The 22102-nt window shown below is 32.6% G+C and overlaps 3 protein-coding genes and 1 long non-coding RNA gene across 4 annotated transcripts; 2 read left to right on the plus strand and 2 right to left on the minus strand.

Annotated features, from left to right (window-relative positions):
- Positions 1-1722: 1722 nt before the first annotated feature.
- Positions 1723-3677, plus strand: LOC130728776 (uncharacterized). The gene is made up of 4 exons (XM_057580345.1): positions 1723-2095; positions 2191-2334; positions 3443-3564; positions 3662-3677. Exons 1-4 carry the CDS (start codon positions 1958-1960, stop codon positions 3675-3677), a joined length of 420 nt encoding a protein of 139 aa, XP_057436328.1. The 5' UTR covers positions 1723-1957.
- Positions 3678-4640: 963 nt separating this feature from the next.
- Positions 4641-5750, plus strand: LOC130728777 (uncharacterized). Its single transcript, XR_009015784.1, has 3 exons — positions 4641-5075; positions 5413-5466; positions 5590-5750. It is a non-coding gene; the product is annotated as an uncharacterized LOC130728777 (long non-coding RNA).
- Positions 5751-12283: 6533 nt separating this feature from the next.
- On the minus strand, positions 12284-16392 carry LOC130728778 (chitinase-like protein 1). The gene is made up of 3 exons (XM_057580346.1): positions 15885-16392; positions 14374-14533; positions 12284-13032 (listed from the first exon to the last, which is right to left on the minus strand). Exons 1-3 carry the CDS (start codon positions 16276-16278, stop codon positions 12621-12623), a joined length of 966 nt encoding a protein of 321 aa, XP_057436329.1. The 5' UTR covers positions 16279-16392; the 3' UTR covers positions 12284-12620.
- Positions 16393-19094: 2702 nt separating this feature from the next.
- Positions 19095-21662, minus strand: LOC130728779 (CRIB domain-containing protein RIC4-like). The gene is made up of 3 exons (XM_057580347.1): positions 21264-21662; positions 20755-20901; positions 19095-19523 (listed from the first exon to the last, which is right to left on the minus strand). Exons 1-3 carry the CDS (start codon positions 21385-21387, stop codon positions 19273-19275), a joined length of 522 nt encoding a protein of 173 aa, XP_057436330.1. The 5' UTR covers positions 21388-21662; the 3' UTR covers positions 19095-19272.
- Positions 21663-22102: the final 440 nt, after the last annotated feature.

The raw sequence follows: 22102 nt of genomic DNA on the forward strand, positions 1-22102 counted from the left end.
TATAAAATTAAAACATATATCAATTGAAAATTATATCTTCTAAAATAATATCAATCAATTAGTTTAGAATATATAAAATTAAAACATATATCAATTGAAAATTAAAATTCAATAAAAATTAATTAATATATTATAAAAATAAATTTAAAATAAATTAAAAGACCAAATCTTATCTTTTAAAATAATATCAATCAATTATTTTAGAATGTATAAAATTAAAACATATATCAATTGAAAATTATATCTTCTAAAATAATATCAATAAATTAGTTTAGAATATATAAAATTAAAACATATATCAATTGAAAATTATACCCTATAACAAATTGACACGTGGAATAATTTTTATGAGAATTAATCTGGTGCTGACACGTCACTATGGAAGTTCTTCTTTTATAATATATATTGATAATAACTAGTGTTTTTTACCCGCGCGTTGCACGGGGAATACATCTATTATATTTGATAGGTCTATTAATACCTTGATCATTAAAAATATAATAAACAACTGATGAAATAGAAGAGTATGAAATGATGAGCAAAGTGGACAAAAAGTCTTAAATTAAAACCCTTGTTGCATAGATTGAACTTCGTACAATTAAATAACTAATAATAAAATTGGTTAACCAAATCTCAAATTATGCAAAACATATTAGGGGATGTGGTTTAATGATGACTAATAAACAATAACTGATTTAATCTACAATGAAAAAAAGAGAAAAGATTTTTTATGTACGTGATTATGCGAGTTCATTTTTTACACAATAAAATAAACTAAGTTTGACCCATATCAACATGAAGTCGTTTCACATTATTCATGAGCCTAAAGACAATAACACAAATTATAGATATGAAGAATCACCAATAAAGCATTCAGAACACATTTTAATCTTAGAAAAAAAAGAATGTACCGCGAAATTTGTTATTGTATTTGATACATTAATTAATACTTAATGAAGGTACTTTCTTGTTAAAATATATTTCTTCCCGTAGGAGAATTTAACTCCTATAATAATTTGTACAAAAAAATTAAAGTGGACTATATTATTATGTAGTAAAAAATTAACATCAAACTATATTATATTATGTTTTTCTTGTAACAAAAAAAAATTCCGATGAAATCTTATTAACATTTATTTTTATGTAAAAGTATTTTCATGTAAAATATTCTTCCTATATATAAAAGCTTTTAGGCTCTTTCTAATCTACTACTTCTTATTTGTCCACTACTGTAGCTATATAACCGCCAATGACCGAGCGACACGTGTCCAGCCGTTGTTTACTTAATTTTTTTTTTCTCTTCCCAGAAATCAGAACGACGTCGTTTTCGTTCAACCCTGTTCTTCACCGTTGTCTCATCAACCCTACCTCTCTTATCGCGTGTTTTCTCTCCCTTTCCACCAACTCCGCCGTACTATCCTACTCTCTATGATTTCGAGCGCTCTCTCTCACGGTCCCTTTTCCTCCACGTGAAACTCAAACCCTAGATGGCTTCCGTGTTAGCCTTCATCTTTAAATCTACTTCTCACCAATCCATCAATACAGTCTCTTCTGATTGATCTGATGAAGAATTGCTTTCGGCCGCCGCTAGATGTGTATCTCAAGCCAACCTTGTCGTCGTTTATGGTACAACCAATCGCTGATCGACAGCTTAAATGGTCAACTGTTCCTTTGTCATCCTTCTTCACGATAACCCCAACTACTATCGTTGAATGCATCAACAGAGCTTGAACCCTCCACAAACGGTCAGTTTCAATCCCAATCCCCATTTTTTTTAATATATTTCGTACAACTGTAATGTGTTGAAGGATATCTCTTTCTCAGTTTTTTGAGGTGTTTTTTTGGCTATAAATACCCCAGTTATGAACTCCCATCTCATCATTCTCATATCCCAATCTTTCTGCTTCAAACCCCCCTCTATTCTAACTGTGCTTTTATTTACTCTGTACCTGCACACATGAATTCCATTCGAAGTTTATGCCCTGGTAGACAAGCATGGAAGATCAGAGCAAGAGTTATTAGGAAATGGGAGATGTCACCTGCTGCTGAACCTTCCAAACCATATGCTTTGCAGCTTGTGTTGATTGATTCAGAGGTAGGTACTTTTGTCTTGATGTATTTGATGTTACTTATTTCTTTTTAGAAATCTTGATCCTGTTGTATTGATTAAAAGTCCATCATAAATTTCAGGGGTGTAAAATAGAGGCAAATATCAAGAAGTATTTGATGAGCAAATTCCAAAGGGACATAGTTGAAGGAAATGTATACACTTTTACATTTTTTGTGTTGGTGGATAACAACGGTTCTTATCGTGCTGCTGAACATGATTACAAGGTAATAATTTATCTTTAATTTTAGGTAGATTTACTTGCTATTTGTTTGCTGTCAAACTGGTTGAAATGAATTTTCGTTCATGTTTCATCTTGATGTTATACTGCAATGAGTAAGATTGCAAGAAATTTTTGCTTATCATTTAATTGGAGGATTATTGCTCTTACTTACTATATTTATGCAAACTGTAATATCTGTTGCCAGCTGTGTAAATGTGTAATTGCTGAGGATGGGAAGGTTATATGATATTGGCATTAACATAAAAGAAATTGTGGAATAAATTGGAACTAAATTGCAAGTGAGAAGTTTTGTAGTGCTATTAGGTAAATGAAGAAATATTTGTCATAGCATGGAAGAAATCATGAATTTAAATAAGTATTCAGTGGCTATTTGAGCTCAACCTTTGTTACAATATCATGGTAGCAAACATAAATATGAAGGTTGACTCATACATCTCTACAGTCTGTACATCATAGGCTAAATTTCTTATTAACTTAACTCAAAAATATTGATTTATATGATTGAAAGCTTGTGACAGAATATTTGGATATGAGTTCTATGCTTAAAAACCCCATAGTGGAAACTGATTTAGTCATATTCTGACCTTAAAAACCATAAAATGTTTTTTGAAACATTCTATGCACTCTTCAAGTGACAGAAAACAGATAGAAAATTTGGAAAGCTGGAAAAGGTGAAAACATGAACTTAAATTGCTTCCGTTGATATTAGGTTTAATTTGCATGACATTTACACATGATCTTTTTGCACTCCATTATTGGTCAAGGGCCTTAAGTGAGTGATCATTCACACAAATATGAAACTCTTGCTGTGTTATCATTTTTGCTATGTTCACAATGTTAATTCTGCAACTAGACCTTAGTTTAATTATATTAGTTTAATTATATTAGTTTAATTATATTATTCTTAGTAATTTCAATTGATGATGACTATATTACATGTTGTTTTTAATAGGTACTCTTTTAAGATCTAAGTGTTTGATGGGGCCGGAACTTGTGACAAAAGTTTACCATTTTACACTTTACATTCCTCTGATAAAAGTTGTTAATGCTGCAATGGTTTTTTCTTTCTTTCTGTAAACCCACATGTACAGGTTATGGTTGCAAGTCTCAGTGAGAAGAAATGTGCAGAAGGCATTGGTGCACTGAATTTTCAAGGACAACTTGATGACAAGCCCCAAAATGGGGGAAGGCCTTGCAAGATGGCTCATCTTAGGTTTCTTCTTAACCCTTAGAAATTAATGTCATATTTTTAAGGTTGAGAGTGGTTTTTATTTTTATCCACTTCTGGTTTCTGCTACTGTTATTTTCAGATGTGCTCCTTGCTGATTTACAGTTGTTGGAGCCATCTTTTCTCAGGTTGATCGTGACCAGGAGTATTTATCCACTTCTGATTTCTGCTACTGTTAAATTCTGTTGTTCTCCTTGCTGAATTAATGCAAAGTTTTTGTTGTGTGCCCTGCCCCTTGATTCGTTTTTCATTGCTGCCTTGGAACATGACTAGAAGTGAGGATATAGACAATTGTGCTGCAGTTGTTCTTTTGTGTTACTGTTATTTATACATGCTTTCATTATCTAATTTCCTTTGCTATTTCTCTTTTATTTGTGTATTTTATTTTGCCTCTATCATGTAACTCTTCTTTAGGCTTTGCCTTGATTATATATATTTGGATTTTCCAAAAAAACTTAGGGGCTAATTTGGCTCCAACAGCACACATACATTTTGGCAAATCCTAATCATTTATAATACTTGCTAAGGAATCAAGATATAAATAAGTAGTCTTTATCATTTAAAATTGAGTTGGTTTTTTTTCAGGCATCATACTTATTTTTCCATGTTTCAGTTTTCCCGTGATAGTTTGAGGGATAGATTACAAGAGTCATTTTCATTGTTGTTTTAATGGTTTTCATCCTTAAGTGTCTCCTTCCTGTGCGCCATTTAGTCTTCTTCTTGGTTCAAGTTCAGGTATAAATGCTCCTATTTCTATATTTTATACTAAGAGTAAGACCTATCACTTCTTTCTTTCTCAGTATGTGTACAGCTATTGATTATCTACACCTATTACATAGTCTCTATATTGTTGTTTAGCTATGGTCTCCCAATAAAATATCATGAATTTAAAGCTTGATATTGCTTTTTTCTCTCTTGGACCCTTTATTTTTATTCTATACCCTCTTTGTCTCTAATTTTGAAGATATGATATCTGATCTGTTGCTGAGAAATTCTCTGATGGTGTATATGTTTTATTGTGCAAGACAATAAAGAGAATAATGGATTCATCAAAAGTTTAGAGTGCTGTCACGGAGCAACTAAATGTTGTAGTTTTAGTTTTGATAGTCAATGCCAATCCTCAGATAGTCTGTTTCTAATTAATGACTTCTGTTCTGTTCATTTGTGGATGCATGCAATGTTTTTACTCATCCCATAGGAGGGCTTTTATGTAATTCAAGGTTAAAAATGCAGATGAACATTTGTAATGCAGATGTGCTGCAACATTTTATTTCTGCATCTTCTGTCTGCAGTGTTCCTTTCTACATGGCTATTTTTGCATACTTAAGAACTCAACCTCTAATTGCATATTTCAGCTTAATTGAAATTATATACAACTGAGAAGTATCTTCATTACCAGTGGTAACAATGTCTCTTCTGCTTACAGTCAAATGTCAAATATAGCTGAACTCAAGGAACATTTAGATGAGGAAAGAACAGACATCAAGTGAGAAAAGGTTGCCATTGATCTAAAAGATGCTGTTAATAAATCTCAAACTTAGGCTTAGGAGGAATTAATACCATATTGTTGGATGTCGGATAAAGGAATAGATTTGTTATCAAAGCATCATTCTGAGAGATAATGCATTTTTTTCAACTGAATTGGCCATTGGAGATAGTTGGAGAATTTCTTAAATGAATTTTATAGGCATGAGATTTATTTCATTAGTGATTTTACTCTTTGTTTGTCTTTCTAAAAAAATATTGTTTTTTTGATACCTGCTTTTAATCTTTGTTAAAGTATCTTTTAAGAGTCACTTACAAATTCTAATGTTATTGCACTTTATTGTTTAGGTTCAGAATTTTATCTCTTCTCAAGCTCAATCACGAACTCACTTTCTCTTGGTGGTTAGTTTTTTCTTTCTTCCTTTGTCCTAATTAATTGCTTTGCTTTCTGATTCTTCTTTCATTGCATCTCCAACTTATGATTCTTCTTTTTTCATTTTCTCAATCATGGATGCCAATGTGTAGCAAATGATTAAGCTTATTGTTAGAGTCTGGGCAGTGCATCAACTTTCTTTTGCGTGGAATTCCAGTGTCTCTTTCTATCCAGGATTCAATTTCTTCAGTGTCAGCGGGGTATAGTTTGAGGAGTGTTGACTGCAGAGAACAATGTAGAATAATTGTTTGAAATATTGCTAGCATGAGAGGAGTGTTCTCATGGGTTTTCTCTCTATTAATATATGTTGTAGTTGTCAAAAATTAGTTATTTAATTGCTTAACTATCCATCATTTGAAATTCAATTTTAATCATCTATGAGAAGTCATTCTCAACATCAAAGGTTTCTACATATACTAATTCCAATGCTATTTGGTTTCTCCTAAAAGGATTAGATTCATATCTTCCATTTTATAAATCATATTGACTTTGTTTTATAACCTTCAAGAAAGGTTGATAGGATTAGTTTATAATAATAAATTCATAACTGTGTTCATAAATTACCCTCATTTAAAAGAATACCAATACAATATACGTCATATTTTCTTTCTCCATATTACCGATCTACTTTCTTTATAACCTACTTTGATAGAAACCAAAATACCCTAATTTTACCGGAAACATATTTAAGCCTTATTTACATTTAAGTTACAGGGTAAAATGCTCTCATGGTGTTTGTACAAAAATATTTTCATATTAAAACTAATATAAAAATAAATTTATTATAATTTAAGAACTTTTATTCATAATTTTATAAATATTTTATAAGTAAAAACTTATGAAAGAAGTAACAGATATGAAGAAATTTTGCTGTTATTATTGCCCTTTAGTGGTTTGGACTCATGAAATAATGTTTTGTTGACATTTCTTATCCACATCCACCTTAGATATATAAGAAAACAAAATAGAGAAATGTGTGAAAATGAGATAGTAATGAAAGTGAGATATGAATAAATCATTACTTTTATATATGTGTATAATTTTAGTTTCAAATATCTCCCTCATAGTCTAATATGTTATTATATTTCAGCCAACTTTTTATCTTTTACAGTCAAGACTGCCCCAAATTACAAGTCAACAAGGGGGTCAAACACAATTAACATTTAAAACTCATATAATTCATATATATATAAGAAAGATAAAACATTTAAACATAAACATAAGATAATAACGGTAGAAGTGTTTGACTAATTAAAACTGTATGTCTTAGAAAATTATATTATTCCATATATATCAAATACTCAATAATTGTAATTAATAGTGTAGTTCGTAAAAAATTATCCGTGCATCGCACGGACAAACGGGGATAAACCTAGTACATTTAGATTCAGCTTCTCCTTACTCTCAAGATGCCTGAAAGTCTTTTCTCAAGTCTATCTGGTGGGTAAGTGATGAACGAAATTGACCTTGAAGTCAAACATGAGTGAATGAAAGTTAAAGGTAAAGTAAAATAAAATTGAATAAAACCATAACATATTATGCAAGCAAAGGAAGAAAATAATTTGAAACCTCCCTCTGCAACCTTCCCAATCAGTCCAAGGCAGCAAATCGGAGGGATGCGATTGCAAGTCGATGGCAAAGTGGTTCCGTTGAGAGATGAGACGATTTTGTGGGGGTGGTTCCGTTCAGTGGAGAGATGAGATGAAAATTGCATGGAGGAGATGAATTCCATGGAGGAGATAGTGGAGGTAGGCAGGGTTTTAAGAGGGTTTTTGCTGATGGGATGTATTATTGATTTAAATAACTTATCACAGATTTTATATTAAGATGAAATCATGAAATAAACAACATAAATCCTAATTAAATCTAAAATTTAAAAATGTACTAAATAAATATAGATAAAAACTATCAAAATCTAGCAAATCACAATAAAAACTCATAAAATCCGGAATTAATTAAAAATCCAAAAATTCAATAAAAATACCATAATAAATAATTAATACTCTAAAAATAAATAATAATATAAATTAAGATAAAATACAGAAATAAACAACATAAATCCTAATCAAATCTAAAATTAAAAAATGTACTAAATAAAAATAGATAAAAACTATCAAAATCTAGCAAATCACGATAAAAACTCATAAAATCCGGAATTAATTAAAAATCCGAAAATTCAATAAAAATACCATAAAAATTAATTAATACTCTAAAAATAAATCAAAAATAAATTAAGATAAAATCAAGAAATAAAAAACCTAAATCCTAATCAAATCTAAAATTTAAAAATGTATTTTTTTATTAAGGAGAAATAAGGTAAGGAAAAATCAGGGCACATGTGGCAAGTGAGGCCAAGGAGAAAGAGCTTACATGTAAAATATTAGGTGAGAATTAATCTGGGAGCGACACGTCACTAACTTGGCCTGTGAGAGCGACACGTCATGCTAGAAGTTGTTCTTTTCAAATATATATTGATGATAATGTTAACCTCTCAACATTTCGTGTGTGGATAAAGTAGGGATGTAAGCGGGTACGGTCCGATCTGTGAATCCGATCAAATCGATCCGATCCGATCCGAACACATTATGGTGGGTTGGATTGGATCATTGGTTCGGTTCGGATTTCTTTTACTGCATTCAATTACCATCGGTTCGGGTATCGGATTCAGAGATTGAGAACCCGATGAATCCTAACCAACCCAATGGTATTTAGATTCTTTTTTTACTTGAACCAAAAAACTCCAACCCATTACATAATTTACATTTGAAGAGATATGAAGACATACTCACTACTATTTAACATTTTGCTTCCTATTTTATTTTAATGAAAACTTGTAGTACCAATACTCTAAGACCTAAGTTAATATTTTTTACGTTATACTTATATTTTGTTGCCTATTTATATTTGTATTGGATGTTGATTTTAGTCTTTTTTATGTTTGATTATATCGATTATGTCATTATAAAATGTTGTTGTTTTGGATATATTGGATAATATGGAATTTCTAATTTTTTTTTTCATAATTTTTCACGTTTTTATAATAAATTCCGTGCAAATTTCAAAATAATAATTTTTTATTTCAAATCTGATAATCCGAGCCGAACGAATCCAATTGAGTTCAGGTTGGTTTGGTTCGGTTCCAAAATAAAAAATAAAAAAATCCAATCCAATCCAAACCGAACATGTTTGATCAGTTCGAACATCTAAACACCCTAAATCCGAACCAATCATGTCCGATTACACCCCTAGGATAAGGTATCTCTAGTTTGGTTCAAATACGGTTTTAATTTTGGATAAAAATATCCAAATTACATAATTAGTTATTAGTTATTTATCATTACTTTGATGTGTTCTTCTCTTCTAGATGCGGTTGTTCAAATGGTCAAATCTATTGAAGAATTAAATCAAAGGTGGTCAGAGATTTGTACTGTCCATGCACAGTCAAAGCATGTTAAAAACATGAATCAAATACATGTGGTATTCACTATTAATTGATACAAAGAGAAAGCATGAATCTAATCCAATCAATTAATTAATTATTGATTGGAATAAAACTTAAAGGTCATGTTATATAGAAGCAAATCCATCAAATTTCTGTAAAATGGAGAGTTAATGATTCAATATGCATTGGTGTAAGAGTTTAGTATTCTTACCATTTTAGATAGAATTTAATCTCTAAGAAAGTCCAGCACATAGTTGAAAGATATTTGGGCTCCTATTAAATATAATCTCAGAGTTTTAAAAGAATTAAGATTTGTTTGTTTGCAATTTTAAAAATAGTTTTCATTCAATTTATAAAAATTGAAAACCTGTACGATCTGTTTCCAAAATCTTTTTCATTTTCATTTTTTAAAAAAACAAAACAAAACAGTTAAAAGACGTTTTCAGTTTCTATTTTTAGTATTCAAATATCAATTTTCTTAATGTTGGAATTGAGACAGTTTTCCTCTTCTGAAAATTGTTTCTAAAAAAAACTGAAAAATTAAAACTGCAATCAAATAAATCCTTAAAGTCTGTTTGGTTGCAGTTTTCAAAAATTGTTTTCTGTTTTTTAAAACTGAAAATTTAAAAACTTGTTTGTTTTCAAAAATCTTTTAAAAACAGTTCTCAATTTATGCTTTTAAAACTAAAATATCAGAAAAGCTAAAATATGTTTTTTATTTCATTTTTTTAGTTTTCAGTTTACATTTTTTAATGTTGGAAAACATATAATTAAAAAATAATATTGGAAAACAGTTTTTAAATACAATTTTCAAAAACAGCAATCAAACATGCAGTATTATGACGATCGGTGCTGAAATATCTCTATACAACCGTAGTTATTAAACTTTGATTTATTATCAAATAATTTTTATTTTAATTTATGTCAAAATGTCCATATATAGTATTAAACCATGTATGGAAAAGAAGATGTCTATTAATATGTCCATAGAGTCAATTCCTCAGCAAAAATCAAAGTTTATGCACAAGCAAAATGGAGTATTAAACCATGTATGGAGAAGGACATGTCTTACATGTCATAAATCTCCTTTCATCCCAGGAGCATCATCCCTTCTCTTCAAATTTATGACGGCAGTTAATTCCATTTGTACCACTAGCAATTGAGCCCTAAGAGTTGCAATTTGGGCTATTAACCTAGCTGGGTATGGGTGTTTATTTCATCGTCCCTTGCTAGTGTATTTATTCCGATTGCAATCAAACCAAGATTGTTTAATGTTGGGGGTAGTTTGCAATATTTGGCTTACACATACAGATTTAGTTTTTGAAGGCTTTATTGTAATGCTGTTGGAATTCAGTATACAGGTGAATTTACCACGTGGAATAAACCACCTCCTGGTTACATTGGTTTGAATGGGGATGCCACTATAAAAAAGAATAAATATGGAGTGACCGAAGGTTACATTGCTATTATTCTAAGGGATGAACATGGTAATTATATACTTGGCTTCACACATCTTCTTTCGCAGTTGCTAGATAATCTGCTTTGTTCATACTCCTTACAATTCAACAATTCCATGTATATAAATATGATTCATGTGATAGTGACTTTTAATCTACCGTGAATTTTATAATATAAATTTACAAAAATATTGAATAATATTAGACAATTAAAATCTTATATTACAAAGTAAAAGTATTTTAAAACATGATCTACAAATCCATTTAGGTTTTTCAATTCTAAGAGCTTTCTAGACTCATCCATTCTTAGACATTTTTGGGTTGTTTTAGATTGTGAGGAACAAAGCACATGCACGTGTCTAGTTTCCAAAAGCACTAATTTCAATCACACTTACACTCAAACTTGAGAAAATGTTTGTGGCTGGTGGTGCAGTAAACAAAGTGGAGCCAACATTTGTCGTTTGTTTAACAAACATGCATGATCTTGATTGTTAAGATTTCTACCTACCGGAAACTAAAAAAAAAAAGAGTAATCTTTCTTTTTGAGAAAAGAAAGAGAGTAATATGTTTAATTGCAGTTTTAGTTTTGAATTTTTAAAAGAGTTTTTAGAAATAATTTTTAAAAACAGTTTTTAGAAGAAGCAAATAGTTTGAATAACATATTTTCCAACATTTAGAAAACTGATATCTGAAAACTAAAAACTGAAACTGAAAACATCTTTTAGCTGTTTAAATTTTTTAGTTTTAAAAATTGAAAATAAGAACTGTTTTCAAATACAATTTTTGAAAACATGTCTTATCAGGTTTTCAGTTTTCAAAAATTGAAAAATGTTTTGAAAACGGCAAACAAACCGTTCAAACAAATTAAGCTGAAATTGCATAAAAAAATGTGTTGAAATAGGGGGTCACAACTCACAAGCTTACACCAAACGAGTATTTTAAACCTTCAAAACCATGTAACTTTTTTATCCAAATTCTGAATTGAGTGTAACTCTAGCAGTAGCAGACAAGTTTGACTAATGATTTCTTGGTTTTAGATTTGCCATATGTTTTGATTAGCACAGTTGAACATGAGAATTGATTCGTGCAGCTACTCTTTGGAGCAAATGTTGAATGCAATTTTAGATTGAATGAGAGTGGACACCGAATTTCCAAACATGCTATTAATGTTGAGGTAACCACAGGAATTAGAAAAAATGTTAAATCTAGCTGGAAGTATATTAATGAAACCTTGTCTTATTAGGTAGGATCAATACGATTTTTTTTTATCAGAGCAAAACATAACTCGTAAAGAGTAATATACCATATTACCATCTTTTTTTTGGTAAATTGGCGGGGCTAAGCCCCAAAAACCATATTACCCATCTTTGGTGGGGATGATTTTCAACAGGTTGTAGAAAAAAATACACATTATAAAGAATGCTTTGTAAGCATCACTAGGTGAGATTTTGCTGAGAGTCGGAGACCTATTATATGCCTTGCTTTAGAATGGAGTAGTCTTCCTCGTAACTTCTTCATACTTTATGCATTGCAATTAGACTTCAGAAAAAATTCATCAAAACCAATTCCAAAGTTGCTTTTGGTACCTGGAAGTGAATAATGTCCATAGTAGACACATGATAGTGCTATTTCTTGTAATTCTTTTTCAGTTTAAACCACATGTATCCACTAATCTTGTAATTCTTTTTCAGTTTAAACCACATGTATCCACTAAGACAATTGTGTTTGAGTCAGGGAAGACCATTATGAAGGGTTGAGTCCTCCTACCATAACGCAGCTGCATTTATAGGGACTCGGGCTCCAACCTAAGACTTTTGCTCATGCTAGGACAACCTCATGCCAACCAAATTAGCCATATAAATAATTTCAAGAAAAATGCTAGCATCATTCACAATAACACTCTCTTTCACCACTAAAAAAGCCACAGTAGATTTGTTCTAAACAATCCAGTTCAATTTTACATTACAACATCTGCAACCAAGGAATGAATATTAATAACAAAATCGCCCTTAACATGAATATATACCAGATACAGATTTTTTCAAGAAGTGTGATATTACAAATGACTTTACTTCTGCACAATGAAAAAAGCTATAAAGAATCCACACACTGCCACACATTTCAAAAATTATTGCATACCAATAACTTTTAAGAACCCTTATTACCTTACCATTTCGAAACGGATTGGCACAACAATAACATATGCTAGTAAATATTATCTAATTTAAGATGATGCAGCTTTGGTAGATGGGTTGAAAGCAACCTGCTCAGCACACGAAAGGAATTCATGGGGGCCAGCTGTTTCTCGACCAACACCAAGAAGGTCAAGATAATAGAGGTAATGGGAAATGATCACGTTCATTGGGTCAATATCACCTTGTCCACAAACACTCTCCCCATAGAGAACGTTCATTGTGGAGCCAAATCCAGGAATCCTTTTCTCCATGGTGTCATTCTTGCTAGGCTTCCATTTTCCGACGAAGATATCATGGGCAGAGGGTTGGTACTTCTTGTTTGGTGTCATCCATCTCCAGATTGCAGCCTGGAAAGCAAGTGTTGCATTCTGCTCAATGTATTCTGGATGGTCCAGTAGGTTCACCTTCAAGGCTTCTCCAACTGCACCATAATTGTAGTTCCTGCATTCACAGTACACCAATAAGTACAACTTACGCATTCAACAATCAGAGTGATAATCATTTGAGAAGTGTTTTCTTATGCAAGAATGGTAGGAATAAATCATAACCGTTGGATCAAATGGTCAAAGTTAACACATCACACCATGTGACTTTTCTCAGAAGTCACGACATTTTTAAGTGATCACGTGACTCGTGAGTTGTGACAATTAAATAACTTTTAATCTTGACCATTCATATTTAGATCTAACAGCCATGATTTATTACTACAATTCTCACATAAAAAGACATTCCCACATGATACATCCTCATATTAAAATATTTGCTGTGATACATACTCAAACACACAAGTCAGTCGCAAACCTTGCTATTTTATCAAGATATGGATAAAACCCAGTAAATATTTTTCAGATTGCCTATTCTACATTTCAAATTAAAAAAGCTCCAATAAACCCTTGATTTCGACGCACAAGCTACTTATATGATCATGGATTGCTATTTTACTAATATGGTCAAATATCCTACCCATCCAGATCAAACAACAGCTTGCACACACACACACACACACATATATATATATCTAAATGTCAGAGCCATGAAAAGTCTGGGAACAGGTTCAAGATTTGGCTGGTGTTATAGAAAACCTGTACATGCATAAATTATATTTACATTTTTTATTGGTATTAATGATAATATCATCTACACAAACCCAGCAATCAGCTCTCTATCTCTCTATAACCAATTGATTACTCTATTTTGTCTTTCTATTTTGCCTTTCCCTTTTCTACTTCATCCTTATTGCAACAGGTTCTGTATTATTTATACTAATCTTTCAAAACTTTGCAATGCTCAATTAATTCCTATTTTTCTTGATGATGATTTGAAAGACCTATAATTGCCACGCTGGGCTGCTAATAATATTTTGAAGGCTTTCACATCTAGAAGTTACATGTGATAGATGTGTCATTTACATGTGAAAGACAGTTCAAGACATAACTTCTTTGCCAAATTGAGCTTGATGATCATGGTTATTGAGGTGCTTAGGATGACTGATGAATCAGAATTAATTGGTGTCTTGGTGAGAGCACTAGAACCTAACTACTGTCCATTTTCACTCCTAGAGAGAGAATGCTCTTACTAATAAACAAAATCTTGTCGGGTGAGTCAACCCATTGATGGGTCTGATTAATTTGCTACACTGTTTGTTCGGGCCTTCGGGAATATCAGGGAAACCTTAAAATGACAAGTTTGAGATTTTATTGACCAGCGGCATTTTGGCAAAGTGGGGATATCTAGAAGAGGAAAATAGGCTTCAATTATCAGTAGCGCTAAACATATGCATACCAGTAAATAGGAATGGCCCCACGTCCATAATAATCAGCACCAGGAGTACAGGGGTACGTTAATTTGTAATATTCATCACAATATTTCTGACTAGGACTCATTTCATGGTTGTAACAAAGACCCCAGGCCAAAGGTCCTCCGGTTGCCACTCCATAACCACCTGGCATAAGCATTATAAGAATGATCACCATCAAAGTTGTCCAAATTAAAGCACAACCGAATCAAACACATCAATATATGCAACATAAATGATAGATCTAAGTCAGATGTCTCTGATGAATGGAATTTCACCAAAACATGTTCTTATCTTGTGAAATGCAGGCGAAGATGTCAGATGCCATGTCAACCATAAATCAAAACAAAAAACTCATGTTCTCTCCTTTTGCATAATTTAAGAAGAACACTACAAAAATGATCTGTTGGAGCATTATCTCTTTATATATTTTACTCAACCTAACTACAAAAGAAGGAAACAAATCCAAGTTCAAAGATCTTTTCAACCAAAGTTTCAACCATTATAGATCCAGATCTTTTTCATTACACTTCTAAAGAATGTAATTACAACCCTATAGTTTCATCACTTTCTCTTTTCTTACAATCTAAACCAAAAAGACAGACACGCATCGAAGTTTACAGCAGACCAATCAAACTAGACAACAATGATCCAATTTTTTCAAAGTTCACACATCTTCTACATTATAACTAAAAGAATGCAAAAATAAATAATCATAATTGTTTTTTTTTCAATACACTAATCCACCCTCCCCGAAGGATAGCTCAAGTGGTAAGAGCTGGGGGGACATGTGGGTTGGAGAGGGGAAGGTCTAGGGATCAATCCCTGGAGGGTGTAATTTATCTTTCCGATGTATCAAAAAAAAAACTAACCCACACTAAAAAAACACCCATTAACCCTTATTCATCTCGCTTGAAGAATTACTCAACTATTCTTCCTTACATCTAAAGTAACTTGACACACATTCGAAGAAAGTAAATTAACATGACACCCACCCACATCTCCAAATGCAAGTTCATTGAACACCATAGCACCGAACACCTCACAACAAACGTGCACTCCAGCAAAATCAAGCTCAAAGTATAAAATTTAATCGCAGAACTACACGAGATCAGAGACAAGTAACAAGCAAATCAAGGCTAAATGCAGACCAATTAAATCATACAACACTGACCCGACTCGTTCAAAATTCCAAACACTAGAGATCCAGATCTTCTACAAAATTGCCCACTTAAGTTAACCCAGATAAACATCACCCCACTAACCCTTACTTAACTCATTAGAAGAAAAACTATAACTTTCTATTTTTGCCTCAACACATAACAAAACATAATTGCATGCTTGTTTCTCAGATTGCAGATCCCAAATGCACAAATGGAGAAGTAAAATTTTGCAGAGTTAGCTCAATGCAGATTGAGAATTCAACAAAAAATCAAACACACATTCAATTCAATCAATCCACAAAAATAAATCAAGTAAGATGAAAGCGAGGAAGTACAAGAGGTCTTGGCGCCGACGTGTCCAAGGAAAGCAGCGATCTCCATCATCTGAAGCGTCTTATTCCCGGTGGTACCGAAGCCCTGAGGCTCAAAAAGAGCAGCAGCGGTGATGAATGAGTGGTAGTCCCAGAATCCAACAGCGTTAGCCACCGGCGTGTTCCTCTTGGAGAAGAGATTCTCGAACTGGTAGACCTGGAAGTAATCGGAGATGGTCAAGTTGCAACAGTAGATGGACCAGCCCTTGCATTCCCAGCCTTTGTCACAGTACTTCTTCCCGTGCTTGTACTTCACCAGTGTCTTCGTGTTGTCATCCCCTTCCACGGTGGAGGACACGGCGAGGAAGATGACGAGTGTGGTGAGGAACACGACGGCGGTGCGTTTCGCCGACGTCATCTCTGGTGCGTGGGAATGAAGAATGAAATGGTGAAGAAGAAAGAGAGAAATGGAAGAATCAAATAGAAGCGAAGCGTGAGTGTCACAAGTGATTATATGTCGAACGGTTTATAGGTGACCGACGATGCGTATAAGGTTTATTGTGGGGAAAGTGTTCGATGTTTAGATGAGAACAGACTGGCTTTGAGGGAAGGTACCACCGACAGCTATGGTCTGTCAAATGACATATTCTGCCCTTATATTTATAAATTTGAAGAATATAATAATAATTATACACTAACTATGCATTATGTAAGTGTAAATAAGGGGAAAATAGAATAACTAGTGTAAAATGTCTAGAACAATCAAAATGAGTACCAAAATAAGCATGTCCATTTCACTTACTTTTCAATTTCAACATAACTTTCTACTTGGGTTCAACTCAATGTGGGAGGTCAAATAGAGAAGCATTTATCCACAAACTCCACCTCGCAAAATGGAGACTAAAGAGCAATGAGAAGCATATGGGGAATCCTTTCTCATTGTGGGAAGAACGAGTTTTACAAAGAAGGAATATCGTGAATCACGAAGAGTAAATAGGGAAATTCAAAGAAAAAAGAAGAAAGGTAAAGGGTGCATGGGTTCAAAGGCTGCGATGAAGAATTTGAAGAACCTTAATTTGAGACAAAGAATGTCGAAGGAGATTGTGAATGGAATGGATTATGATTTTTTTTCTCCCTTAGTTTACTTTGAGGTAAATTAAATGTTAGGTTAGTGTTGAGTTAGGTTAATTTGGGGTAAATAAATATTAGAAATTAATAATTTGGTAGAAGGCTATTTAGGATACAACTCCCGTCTCCAGCAAACTCATTTAGGCCCACAACCATGTTGAAGGGATTTGATAGAAAGCTCCATCTTTAAATGGGCTTCAAGATATTGGGCCATAGGCATTTATTTTTTAGTTTACAATTTCAATAGTTAGAGTTTATTTCGTACACGTTTTTAATAGATAAGTTTTAGACTATTTTTTTATTAGGATGATGCCACATGTTAGGTATCTTTAACTCTTGAGAAATTAGGTTTATCATATATTATACTCATTTTCTACTGAATGGATTAACTCGAAAATTGAAGCACTTTATCTTTATTCATTATTTTTTAGCTTTAGTTTTTAGGGTTCTTAGTATTCTTCTTTGGTAGGATTAACTTCCTACCATAAATATGATGTGAATATGTTTAAATTTAAATAAAAAGAAAAAAATTACACCATCTTGATTTAACATGTAAGCATGACACATAAGCAATTTTTTTTTAAGCTGCATGACACATAAGCATAACGGTGACAAATGACAAGTTGGTCTGAGCCAGCGATCCGATGATGACCAAAACCAACTATTTTATGAATTCTAGGAATTTTTCCGGAGTTTACGACAATGAGGGATGAAAAACAAAGTTTGGTCATTTTACGAGGACCAAAATCTTACTGCGACCTTAAAAATTGAGTTGCACTTCACATTGAAGAATGATTCATTCACATTTCTCTTTCTCTTCCATCATATTTCCACTCATTTTTCTTTTTATTCTCTCTGCATTTCTTATTACATTATTTGTCGTAGTACAAATTTGAAATTTCTCTCTCTTTTCTTCACATTTCACCTAGGTGTAATGGTGAATGAAATGTGAAAAAACTAGTATTCAGCTCACCCGAGATATTTAAAACTAAGGGGTTAGCCAAAGAGATATGTGTTTTTCTACATTCACTCATAACTCATTCATCATTCATTCATTCATACTGTTACTGAAATTGTTAGGTAACTTTACATGAACATGTTGGATGGTGATTGATTCTTTCTCTAACTCTCTTTCTGCATTGGAACGATAGTTACCCCCGGTGGTAATCCTCATGATTTGATGCCTCCACGGTCGGAAAAATGTTTACTCAGCTTCATTCAATTCCATGCAAAGAGTTAAGCAAGTAACATTTGTATTCTGAGGGAGGTGGATCAATTACCTCTTACTGGCCCTAAAATTTCATTTCTGGACAGTTTTGCTCTTGCAAAAAGCCTTGTAGTTTAGCCTTTCAATACTTTGCGTCATGGATATGTTCTTATAATTTCTTTGATCGATCAGATTCCTCTAGCTCGGCATTTACCTACTTGGAGAGGGAATGTAATAGATGCAGAAATAAAAATGAATCGATCCCGTACGTGTTCTGGGCATGTCTCTGTCAGTCAATGTTGGGGGTGGTGTCCTAGGTGCAAGATCTGAACCAGGTGAATTCAGAGTTGAACTTGATTGGATTAAAGCCTTGAGAACACAATCAAGGTTGGAAAAACCTATATGTTCATGACTTCATGCCCAAATTTCACCCGCAGAAGAAAATAGAGAGAAATGAGAAAAATGTTTGGCGTGAATGTATCATAACTCATCAAGTATAAGTAGATAAAAATAAAGAATTGTACTCTTCTTTTAGGGTGACAAAGTGTGATTGGTCACCTTACTACACTTTTTCTGGGCAATTCGCAGTTGCAATCTTCAGAGGGGATTTTAACTTTGACTAATTACTTTTGCTTACAATTGTATTGCCTTTTGTCTTTCATTTCTCTGCATCATTACCAAGTTGGAAATGTGATTCAAGTTGATGGGGCAACAACATATGTAACTTAACATGAATGGTATGTCTTGGCTGCATTGAACTTTCCTCTGGTCATCTGGTGTCTACCAAGATGCAGGGAATTGTTTTTTCGTTTTAATTGTCAAATTAATTTATGGATAGAAAAACTTTATCTCATCTTAAAATTGAAGCCTTTCATATTGGAAAAAAAAGGGAATGAAGCTTAAAGCCAACCTCAAGAACAGAGTAAAATAGAGTCCAAAGAGATTAATTACAAATATCCATGAATTTCAATTGTTGTGCCCTTGTGTAATGTGAACTCCTAGGTACATCATTATCAATCATGATTAATCTACAATTAGAAGAAGAAACTTGGAGGACCCAACATTTTCACAAGTGTTTTAGCCACAATTTGAGGAAGGATCATTAACAAGAGGTTGAGGTTGGTGAGCTTGTGTAGCCATGGCAAATTCAAATTGCTTGAATGAAATTTGAGATAAAGAGAGTAATTCAGGTGCCTTGAGATTGTCCCAACCCCTAACATTGTTTGTAGTGGTTGAACCATCAAGTCCAATATGTGTTACATGCTTCACATCTGTTGGATACCCAATTTCCATCTCAGGTTCCTTCTCCTCGATCTTCTCTTTGTAAACTAAATTGAAATGAAGAGAAAATTCAACATATTATTAGAAAGAGATGAAGTAGCACAAATTAACATTAAACAATAAACATGGCACTTGTTAAGTAGGTTTGTGCCAATTGCTAAGGGGAAAAACTAACCTCACTTAAAAAATTCAATCATTGTATTTTTTAACATGTGTATTTCTTCTCTTTTTGAATCATTAATAGGTAACTATTTTTAAAGTTAAGCATGAAACTTTTTCAAAATATAATTTATTTATTGAATTAGTGAGAGTTTTTTTACAACATTTGTTTAGCTTAAATATAAATTTATTAGTTTCTTTCCTCATAAAAATGCGTTTAGATTTTCTTTCATCATATAACATCATGTGAAATCTACAAAATAATGGGAGGAAACATAAAAACGTGTAATAAAAATGGTTTCAGATAGTCATTCACTTGCCAACAAAATGTTGGTTTAGTAAGCTACAAGTGTGAATCTTGAGAAAAATATTTATTGAAAGTGATATATGTAGTTTTTCGAATGAGTAAAATAGTCATTCACTTGAATTCGATCAATCTTCATTCAAGTTATTGGACATAGTCATTTTGATCAAGGGTGAACCTTTTGGTTTCCCAAGTTATTATCACATTCGGTAGTCATGTGATTAATCCCTTAAGACTATGAGACCACGTTAAGTGAATATGCCTCTTCCAAAATCTATTTTCCTATACACAATGCTCAGAGGTCGAACTCTGAACCAAATGTTTAAGAAATTAAACTATCTACCATTTGTGCTATGCCTTATTAGTCTCATGTCTCATGATGAAACATTGATGAAGCATTTGGATTTTGGAATTCAAGATAGTAATAATAATTAGGGGCTAAGATCTAGTCACTGAAATTAAGTACAATTATTTTGCTAATTTTTGTGGTGTCTGCATACTAGACAGCTGGTCAAAATCATTTTTAATTATGGGATGCGATATGCCATACGCAATTGCCAAAAATTTACACTATATGATAACAAAATACTATTTTTGCAACAATCCACATACAATAATACAGAAGTGGATTTAAAAACATGCACCAACCATACATTATATGCATTTAAAAAATGATTTATATATTTCTTTGATTCTTTGTCGGGTATTGCGAATCGAAATTCCATGTACGAACAACAATTAAACATAATTCATAACAAACAAAAGTAATTAAAATATAAATAAATTAAGCAAATTAAAAAATGTTCTATACTCACAAAATAATTGTGACAAACTCTTGATACTCCTGATTAATCTCTGTATGCCAGCGGCTACATTTGGTTTTGGTATAACCAGAAACCCAGAAACTCTGCTTCTCTTCCTTTTGGCTGTGATGACTGATCTATCTTGTCCTTCTTGTCTTCCTACATGACAAAATATCTCAAATTAGCTAGAGATAACACTGCAATCAACTAGAAAGAAAAATGAATAGAGAGACACTAATAACATGTTTGGTTCCACGATGAAATGTTTTAGAATCAATCCTGGCCTGAAGCTACAAGTCCTAGTACAAGTTTGGAAACCCCTTCCACAATTGATTTTGAAGTCAAAATCAAAATTGTGGTTTATGAGTAGTTTCAGAATTTTAGAATTGATGATACTGATGAAAGAGTAGCTATGAAAAAGTAGCTGATTCAAACATACTATTAGCTTCTGCATAAACGTGCAATCCGTTGTGTTAATTATGAAACTAAACATGCTATTATCACAGAGAGGAGAGACTTACCTGAAACAATAGGGCCTTTCGAATCTACTTCTGGTTCTTTGGGTGCACCTAATTCCACACTTGAATGAGAAGCACACCTGAAAGAGAATGGAAGAACTACAAATCTTTCCATACGGTTTCTCATTTCTTCCCAAACCCAAATTTTTGGAGTGGCAGCTTCTAATATTTCAGAGCATAGCTATCAAATAGTGCCTAGAAGGGGGTTATATCAGGTTCCTGTTTGGCTTTGTGAGCAAGTTAGAATGATTTTTGTGGGGGAAAAGAAACTATTTTCAATCCAAGTTTGGTATGTGAGATAATGAGTAAACACAAATTATAATGGAGTGGGTGTGTTAGTCATGTAGAGTGGGTAGTTGGTTAAACTGTGCAACTCAAATTGCTTTAGAGATTAATTCGTACCCGAAAACAAATTGCTTAGGCCAATAATTAGGATTAATATTGAGTTATTAAACCAACTTTAATCATCATATTCCAAAGTGGGCTCCTCCATCACTTGTGTATTAAGTTAAGGCATTCTTTTGCAGATTTTTCTTTTAGCATCTTTACAATATCAAGCTTTTGTTTTCTACTCTCTTTTTGTCCTTTATAAGTTTGTCATATTGATCCTCATTGGTTAACTTAATTTGAGCCTATGATGGAGTCGTACTTAACTTGTATATGATATATACAAATCTATCAACATTATAGAGTGGATCACAAGGGAGTTCCGCAAATAATTTTCAAGCACATGCATGCCCAAGTTATTTTTTCCTCCTTTTTCTTGCTCTGGTATATATATATATTGATTTCAACTTTTCAAGTTGGGTAGAAGAAAATACTTCATGGGTCAAAGTCAATTC

Source organism: Lotus japonicus, chromosome 1, assembly GCF_012489685.1.
Source record: "Lotus japonicus ecotype B-129 chromosome 1, LjGifu_v1.2".
Taxonomy (NCBI): Eukaryota; Viridiplantae; Streptophyta; class Magnoliopsida; order Fabales; family Fabaceae; genus Lotus; species Lotus japonicus.